The sequence below is a fragment of the Austrofundulus limnaeus genome, unplaced genomic scaffold (assembly GCF_001266775.1).
Source record: "Austrofundulus limnaeus strain Quisiro unplaced genomic scaffold, Austrofundulus_limnaeus-1.0 Scaffold59, whole genome shotgun sequence".
Lineage (NCBI taxonomy): Eukaryota > Metazoa > Chordata > Actinopteri > Cyprinodontiformes > Rivulidae > Austrofundulus > Austrofundulus limnaeus.
The window spans coordinates 1,419,451-1,428,889 of record NW_013952461.1 but is presented as its reverse complement, the minus strand read 5'-3'; the positions used below and the strand labels follow the sequence as shown (position 1 = coordinate 1,428,889).

General features: G+C 39.1%; 2 protein-coding genes across 2 annotated transcripts in view; one reads left to right on the top strand and one right to left on the bottom strand.

Annotated features, from left to right (window-relative positions):
- Positions 1-2,711, top strand: part of kif17 (kinesin family member 17) — a gene marked incomplete in the record, with an annotated part of 16,871 nt that extends 14,160 nt beyond the window's left edge. Inside the window, 5 exon segments of the mRNA XM_014009583.1 lie at positions 540-768; positions 1,531-1,789; positions 1,877-1,938; positions 2,026-2,146; positions 2,334-2,711. Coding sequence (XP_013865037.1) covers positions 540-768; positions 1,531-1,789; positions 1,877-1,938; positions 2,026-2,146; positions 2,334-2,482 — 820 coding nt within the window.
- A 1,459-nt stretch (positions 2,712-4,170) lies between these two features.
- zgc:158258 (specifically androgen-regulated gene protein) lies at positions 4,171-6,684 on the bottom strand. The gene is made up of 3 exons (XM_014009584.1): positions 6,423-6,684; positions 6,051-6,246; positions 4,171-5,957 (listed from the first exon to the last, which is right to left on the bottom strand). Exons 1-3 carry the CDS (start codon positions 6,510-6,512, stop codon positions 4,834-4,836), a joined length of 1,410 nt encoding a protein of 469 aa, XP_013865038.1. The 5' UTR covers positions 6,513-6,684; the 3' UTR covers positions 4,171-4,833.
- Positions 6,685-9,439: the final 2,755 nt, after the last annotated feature.

Sequence of the window (9,439 nt, the reverse complement as noted above, 5' to 3'; positions counted from 1 at the left end):
CTCCAAAGTCGTGGGGACCGGGCTTTGGTCCCCACAAGGAGCATTTGTTCCCCACAAGGCTGCATTTTCCTAAAAAAAAATGTCCACACCAAGTAGCAAAAACAAGGGCACACACACACCTGTGTATGTGGAATCATACATGTGGCTTAAAATGAAAATACACACAATCTGGTACAGCTATTGTTAAGGGGACCTGGCATTGACTTCCATTATTTTCTACAGCCTAACCCTGACCACCAACCCTAACCCTATAATCTCACAGGTACCTACCATTCACACCTTAGTCCTAAACTTAACTCCCGACCCACCRACAGCAATTCCCCTCATGGGAACTAGACTCATGTCCCCATAAGTACCAGTCAGGTCCCCATAAGTAACATTAGGTCCCCACAAGTAGGTGYGTATGCCAAAAAATTGTCCCACAACGTAAGGAATACCAGTCCCTATAATACCTTGATATACTGTGAACACTGTTATTTCTTAATGATAACTAATATAAACAGAGAAGTTGATCCTTATTACACCTCATCTCTCTCCAGATTGCAGCAGCTGGAGCAGGAGGTCATAGGAGGAGAACAGGCCAGGAACTCAGAGTTACAGCAGAGACAACAGCAGAGGAAAAACTTAGCAGATCAAAGAAAAGCTCAGCTCATAAACGCTCTGTCAGAAGACACAGAGGAGAGTGAGAATGTGATGCTGGATGTCTACAATTCAATTCAGGACCAGGTTCATGTCAAAAACCAGATGCTGGTCAAAGTCCAGGGTAAGGTGCGTGGCTAATATATTCAGGGTAAATGTAAAACAAAAACTGAAGGGTTAATAAGTGTTTGAATTTGTATCTGAAATTAGCCTAGAGTGGCCCAAATCTTTAAAGTRCCTGTGACATTAAATTTTTGTAATAAATATGAATGTATTTTTGGAACGATAACACTGGTAACATAATGTAAAAAAAGATTTTGTGCCGCTGAGATGAACAGTTGTTGAGATATTTGCATGTGAAGTAACAGGAAGTGATGTCAAAGGGGAATGTCTGAATGTGAARAGACTGTTGCTAAAATGGCCGACAACACAGACAGTAGAGAAAAATCGGATGCTTCTTTAGATTATTTTAATCATTATCATAAAGATGAGAGAGTCATATGGTTCAAATTATATTGTTTAATTAAACAAAAACCAGGAAGTTTTCTTTCTCAAAGAGTTCCCCTTTGATGTCACTTCCTGTTTCACTGTAGCTGAGCCAAATCCTAAAGAACATGTGCCAGTTATGTGACATAACAAGTAAAAGCAGGTRTATTATGCCAGGTTTCTTAAACATAAATATATTTTCTTTGACTTTTTGTATTTCATGGACATGCATGTCACAGGCACTTTAAGACAAATTATAACGATCAACGCTATTGCATTTAAAATGTAACTAAACTCCAGGTTCAATAAATAACAAATTAGGAGGACTTTTAAACATAATAAACTAAAATGAAAACTGTGGCTTTTAAATCAGTTTTCATCTAAGATCACATTACGGTCCAACAGCTGAAAGCAGCCAGACTGGAGATCCGGGACCTGCAGGCAGAGTTCGAGGTGGAGAGGAACGACTATTTGGCAACCATTCGCCGTCTTGRGAGGGAGGGCCAGCTGCTGAACGGTCTGCTTCAGCGTATGGTGCCGTTGGTGCGCCGCGACTGCAACTACAGCAACCTGGACCGCCTGAAAAAAGAAGCTGTCTGGGATGAGGACAGCATCACCTGGAAGCTGCCTGATGTGACGATGCAAAAAACAACTCTGCCTTCAGGTGAGACATTTTGAAGGAGGAACGCAGAAAAAATATAGTATAGAATGAGCTTTTAATTAAATAAAAAATGTTTTTTATTTTTTGTAGCTGTACCTCCAAAGTCTTTAACTCGCAAAGATTCAGGTTTTGATGTTGCAGAGCAGTTTATGGTGTGTATAATTGTTTTATAGACCATTTCGTTTGAACTTGTATGCCTTTAAAGTCAGGCAGAGGCTAATCGTTGTGTCTTGTAACAGGTGGAAGAGGACCGGTACAAAGAGATGCTGGATCGAAGCGACAGCGAGAACATCGCCAGCAGCTACTTCAAGTCAAAGAGAGCCACTCAGCTGCTGGGTGTCGATGTCACCAAGGGACACGGTGAGACGCCGGTTTACACCGTTAGAACAAAAAACACAAACATAGTTATTATCTTTAGACAGAAAACGCTTTTACCCAATTAAAGTCTTAGTCCCCTCGAAAGTAAAATATTAGCTGCATCTGGTTTGACTCTTCGTCTCTTTCRTTGTTTGTCTCTTGGATTCTTCTCCATCGGCCCACATGGCAGCCCACCTCACTGTGAGCGGGTCCAACATGAGCCCCCCCATCAGATCAGACCTCGTCCTCCCTCGCCCTTTTCGCTTGGAGTCCCTGGACGTCCCGGTGTCCAATGGGAAGGYAAAGCGCAAAAAAAGCAAGTCTCATATTCCACAGTGAAGAGACTTTTAACAGACTTGCACACGACATGCTCCAAACCCATCTCTTCATGTTTCTGACTATATTTTCTTTTAAATGAAAGCTACTATTGTTAAAGGGGCAAAAAAAATATGTGTTTCCCATCCATATATTGAAATTCAATACCATAATAAAGGAACTATGYCACCTTTAGTTGTTATTAAAATGCTTTTTTTATGTTTAAATCAAAAATAAACTTGACTCCTCATCACATCTGTTTCTAAACACCTTGAAATTGGCCTCTGTCTCTTTAAGAAGCTCCTTCTGATCCCGTCACGCCCGTTTCAGCACGTCATCACAGCCGCTTCTCTGCTGTTTACAACCTGGAGCGTCGTAGCATGCTTTGTTGTAATGATAATTAAAAAAGCAGCAACATTATRCGAGATCGGTTTTGGAAAATTGCATCTCGGGATMCRTGTGAACCTTACTGTCGGACCGGAAAGTACGTTTTCTAAAGAAACCGTACRGGTGATGCGGAAGCTCAGGGGAGCTCAGCAGACATGGTTTTCACCAGGAGGTTTGCTAGTTGTTGCTTTTTGATGAGAGGATAACATCATAACATGATATAAAGCTCAAAAAAAGTTGATTTTATATGATATTGCCCCTTTAAATTTGAACAAATATTAATTCATGTTAACTTTTTGTAGACATCGTTATCAGTTTGYATCTTATAAATATTAATATTCAGGTACATTTTGCCTACAGCAATGCTGTTCTGAAATTCTTACAGTGTAATCAAACGGTGACGTGCAGAATGAGTGTAAAATATAATAATGCCTCTTTTTTTTACAGTTTTAATTATTATCTTTGTTGCTATGGCTAATTAAATGTACTTCATACAGAGGCATTACAGCTTTATTAGAAAGTAGTAAAAACAGAGGTGGTAAAAAGATCTCATCCAGCATGTTAGGCCGCTTTGTAATGTTTTAGTAAATGTGTGACTCTGCTGTAACAAACGGGTCGGGTTTTCCCGGCAGCAGAACTGACAGGTCTTATGTTACACAGGAAGTCATGCAGAGCGCTGTGGGCTCTGAGGTGACCCTGGAGCCAAAYTAATCATTAAACTTGATCTGGGTTTAATATATTGTTTTTTTTTGTATCAGTTATTTTAATATGTTGTCAGTTCTGTATAAGAGGTACATTTATTTATTTTTTTATACACAAACTGCAACCGCTCAAAAAAAATCCACTCTTTTCTTAAATAGATAACYTGGAAATGTTCTGTAATTCACACCTCTGCATGTTGATTATATTTCCCATTTTAGCAAATATGTCTCCTCGTCCATTGTTTCATATTATATGAGTAGTGTCCGTTTCTAAATGTGACACCTTGTTGTGTTCAGAGCTACCCAGAGACGGACTGAACATCCTGGACGCCACAAGGAGGTGGTGCTCAATAATCAGACAACAGCAGAGCAGCTGTCATCAGCTGAGTGCTGTAAGATGAGGAGTACGGTTCATATTTATTCTGTAACGGTAGAGTCCGACGAAGCACTCCCGTTTCAAAATGACCAGGGACAAACGATCTGCAGGTGGCTGCTTTAAATAAAAAAGCTCACACATCAGACATTAAACATGACAAAGACTCAGAAAGAAGACTAATGGTCGCAGTAATATCCCACAATAACAGAAACACAAAACATGTAAAGTTAAAGATTTCATTAAACAAATCATTTTGTCCAGAATTTTTATTTATAATGAAAATGATGAAGGTGGTAAAAAGGGTTTAATAATCATCTTTGTTTTTTAGCCAATAATCACAGCTCCAGCACCTACAACCAACAAACTATATTCACATTTAAAGACCAGATCACTCAAGTACGCAGTAAAATACATTCACGGTGACTAGAAAAGGTAGTCGTATTTGTGATAACTTTATCGGTTTATAAAACACAGTAACAACGAAAGCTTTGTTTCAAAGTTTTACTCAGCAGCTCTTTTTTCAGGCACGTCTGTGAAAACAGGAGGAATGATACGCTTAGTTTAGCTCAGTTTTGTGCCTTTTCAGATATTATATTTAACTGAGATTTATTACAATCGYAGTTAAAGAGTAGTTATATGAGCCATTACACAGACAAACTCATAAACAGTGTATTTCTGTGGAATTTAAAATGTGCAAGGCACATTTTCAGTGAGCGCCTTCAATTTAAATAAGATTTTCCTTAAATTTGTGAGTATATTGTATATTTGCTCTAAAAATATTCATATTTTTCATAGTTTTCTCTGGAGATTTACCAAAATATCAAATTACAATTTACTATTCCAACTTTTTTAGGCTTAAGGTGATTTTTCAGGTCTTTGCATTTAGGCCAGACTACTGCTGATCACCAGGTTTAGTTCTTGAGCAGGCCAAGCTTCCTGAGAGCTTCCTTTCGATCAGATCCCATCCCAGGCACCACCATCACAGTGTACCCCACCAGATCTGAGGGTTTGTCAGAGGAAGGTTGAGCTGTGGTGGTTTTTCTTGGTTTGGCTGCCGGTTCACTGTTGGTGTGATAGTCTTGGCTAGCAGAGTGATCCAGACCTGAACCCTTCAACCTACTGGACTCAGGTGGATGATGTGATACAGACTCCTGGTTATTTCTGCAGGAGTGATGCGGATCAACACTTTGCAGATTCCTGTTCTTGTGTTCTGCGAGTGCTTGAGAGGAAGTCAACGAAAAGTTCCTCGTTGGATTACAGGTGGATGAACCGCTCGCGAATCTGTCATCCTTTTGATGCAAAGAAGAGTACGGTTTAGGAGGAGATGGCGGCGCTTTTTTCCCACTCTGGGGCTCCTGGTCTTTCAGGAGGCCAAGTTTCTGCAAGGCTTCCTGTCTCACCACCTGTGGATTTGTTGCGTGATTGACACTGTCTGAAACGTCTTGCGGTACGCCTCCATCATTCTGGAGTTTCATGGCTATGTCAACAGGAATCTTTTTAGGTTTTGGAGCCACAGCTGGGGGTCCTGTCTTAGACTTGCGGTCCTCTAAGTGGAATCTGACAGACTTTGAGAGATTTCCAATGTTTGGGCCCTCCACTGGGGCAGAGCAATGTTTGTTCAAGTCTATAGTGTGATCGATTGTGGGGCATAAAGGGGTCTTCTTTTTGGAGGCATTCCTCCGCAAATGAACCAGTGCATCGTAAGACAGAGGTCCTCTCAGAGGTAAAGAGCTTTCAGCCGTCTTGACTATGTGGTCTCTAGGTTTTGTGGAAGGAGGAAGGACAACGTTGACCTCTAAAGGTACCGGAGGAGCACTAGGTTTCTGGTTGGKTTCTTGAGCAGGTTTGGTCACTTTCGGCGTGAACTTAGACTTAAACTGAACAGTTTTCTCTGTAAGACCGAATGGTTTACCGCTGGGAACTGAACACACGGAATGATTTGCCACAACAAATGGCGTAGGAACAAGGTAGCTCTGTATGTGTGTGATGTCAGCATTTTTCCTGATGTGTTCCTTGGGAGCGGATTTCTCTGAACCTGAAAGACAAAATAGTGTTCTTTTTTTTGTCCGGTGTTTTCAATAAATATTGTTTTACCAATTCTACATCTGTTCTCGGACAATAAACGTACCATTGAGGTCGTTTTTGCTCATGGAGGCTGACAGGTCTGCAAGTTTAGTCGCAARGTTGCCAGGGTTGGGCAGTTGGTCCGGTTCATCAGTGGAAACTCCACTGTCCTCCTCAGTATCCAAGGACTCAATAGTTTCCTCCAAGAACAGAAGACAGGCYTTTTCTTCAGCAGAAAGGTGCTTTAGACTGTCATCACTCTGAAATACAAACATTTATTTTAAATTAAAACCTTTTAGACCAATGGGCACCAATCAACCCAAAGCATCCCCTCAGCTTTGACCTTCCAGGTCTCTGTTTTGTCTTGATATTTAAAGTTACAAGATTACTAACACTGCAGACTGTTAGATTTAAACAGGTAAATTCAGTTACTTACAAAGCCTGAAGTGGCACTAACAACACTGTCACAGCTGYCAGCGCTGTACATGCCGGCCATCGTCTCTAGTCTCGTTTGGCCAGGTACCATTTCTGGGCATCTTAGTGCCCTACTTATCCAGAGTTAGRGGCACAGGCTGTTGTTTCACTCTATGAAAGAAGAATAAACGCAGCGTTAGATTACATTAACTGACCTTGTTCACCCATTGCAAAGGGAAACAGATCTGTGAAAAGTCTTTGATTTACTCTCCGTATACTGACCTACACAGTTATGAAAAAAGTGCTTCCATTGTTGGCCAACATTAGCTTTTATTTTAGCTTGTGGCATCATTTTGCTGCAATTTGTTTAATTATAACTGTCAAGAATTGCATAAGAAATAGTTTAAAATGCTATAATAAGAAAAGGTTATTGCACTATATTAAATCTGTTCACAGAGGAGTTTTCAGTGAAGTGCACATTCATGTTATTTTATATGAGCAGCACAGCAATCTTAGTCACATTCTGCTGACTGTCAGAACTGAAAACCATGTGTTCGCCATGAACTGTCCTGTTAACGTCACAGAAAAATACAAATAAAAACAGCTCRAACATAATAAAGTAAAATTATGACATGATGTGAAGTTAGCTCAATGTTATTTAACATTTTTAACCTTGTAATAAAAAAAGTTTCATATTGTAGCTGTTATGGTTGCAACTACATTGATCAAGAATTACAAATATGTCRCAGATTTATTCTAATTATATACTTTCAACAAGGATTGGTTTTTTTGTGGCATTGTGGTGTCACATGTGCAGGAAGTTTAAAGTAATGCCTATAAAATGATGAGTTTTCAACAATTATAACCCCTCACTGGCTAAGACAGTCAGGCTTTCATAGCTTGGTGTGTTTGACAGCTACTCGTGTCGTCCCCTCGTCATGTGACGTGGATTACAGCACACATGGTTCCCCTAATCTTCCTTTAAAGGATCAGATTCAGAGGAAGTGCAGGTAAGCAGCAATAGTCTCCTGAAAGCTGCACAACACCCAGCTTACCCAAACCCTTACCTCCTTTATCCTTCAGTTACTTGATCAGGTAAAAATACCCTAAAGCAGTGGTGTGAGCATCTTTATATTTTCTAGACTAAAAGATATGTTTCACTAATATTGTTTTTTGAGCTGGATTTTTTTTTGTGTGTGTCTGTGTGTAAAAGACCCACTGTCTCATCCTGGTGAAAAGAAATTCACCTTGGGATAAATTTCAACACCTGAGACGTGAGGAGTACTGGTTCAGCCGAAGCACAAAAGCACGCTTGTTCACTGGACATCGTTTTCCCACGAAACCCCACTGCTGTAAAACTTTAGAGCGCTATATCACCACACCACTGTGTAATCATCCCCATCTGTCCTGCTCCAAAAAGGTCAAAGTTTAATTTTATTACACTGAGAACTTGATATAAATCTTTTTATGACTCAACTAACCCACATAGCTGGAAACACCTCCTYAATCATACAGTTTTTACAAACCACATTACCTAGATTTAACTACTATCATGTGGTAAAATAAAATTCAAAACTTTATCTTCATATACTTTTATCAACACAGTAGCCAAAGCTGCAAAAACATGAGTTTATTGCTACAAGACTGCATATTTTTAAGCAATAAACTTAACTGCTATGGGAAACTAACATAATGGCTTTATTATTATTAATTGTAGCTGTAAAACAGGAACTATCCAAGCTTTTCTTATCAGTGCGTATTGTTTGACAGGAATAATGTATGAACTACCATATAATATACCTTTTATCAAAATAATTGTAAACAATGCTTTAATCATCTGCCTTCAAATTATTCAAAGACGTAGTTTTTGTCCTTTTTTAAAAAAGKATGGTGATTTTAGTTGAAATACAATATTTAACTGTTTATCTTTGTCTATAGTCTACAAAAAGATGATTTACTACCACTGTAATTACACTAAAGTTAGCAAGTTTAAACCCTGATAACTACTAATTTGGCTATTATTTTATAAAGAAAAAATGGTCTAAAATGATATAAACAAGTAAAAATAGTAAATTTCATGTAAAGTTGTTTTTATATTAAACAAAGTTGAAGTTAACCAGTGAAAACTAAAAGCCTCACATACCTGTGTAAATCTCCATGGTCTTCACTCATCCTCATGTCCGTGTGTGACTGAAAGCCAGGTGGGAGCGAGGCTCCGTGACACCTGCGTGGACTTTGTGCGCTAAGCTTTCAGCCAATCAGGCCGCGGCTTTCTCCTTGGAGACACGCGAACGACTCTTCCTTCTGCAAACAGGGGTGATCAGGGTTTTCTTTTATTGTCTCAGGAGCAGCATGCTGCCTTCACGAGTGTTCTACCTTAGCGAGCATTATTTTCCTTGCTTACTTTTACTTTCTGAAGGTGATGGAGGTGTTTTAAGGAAAACAGTAGCATCTACATGTCTTTAAAATGCAGATGCTGTATAAATAAAAAAGAAAAACCAGCAAAAGGAAACAAATCTGATGTGTTGACCTTTTTTTGTCAACCTTCAGCAGGTTTTCCATTGCTAGTGTTTTATTTCTCAAATGTAGGTATAAATCCTACATTGGAGTTATAGCACCTGGTATTCCCAAGTCTCCCATCCAACCAAGCCTGACCCTGCTGGCATGTTTAGGGAGGTATGGCCACAATATTAACCTCATGAGGTTAAAATGACCAGAGATGTAAAGTACCTAAGTACAAATGCTTCTTTACTGTACTTAAGTAGAATTTTTGGGTATCTGTACTTTATTTGAGTAATTACTTTTCAGCCTACTTTTTACTTCTACTTCTTACATTTTCACACAATTATCTGTACTTTCTACTTTTCTACTCCTTACATTAAAAAAAGGCAAGTAGAAAGTCATTACTTTTATTTCATTTTTGCTTGTTTTCATTCCAGCTTATTGGAAAAAATTAATACTATCCATATAAATTGTGCCTCCTAGATAATTGTGGTTAAATGAGAAGTGTGTGTGTGTGTGTGTGTGTGTGTGTGTGTG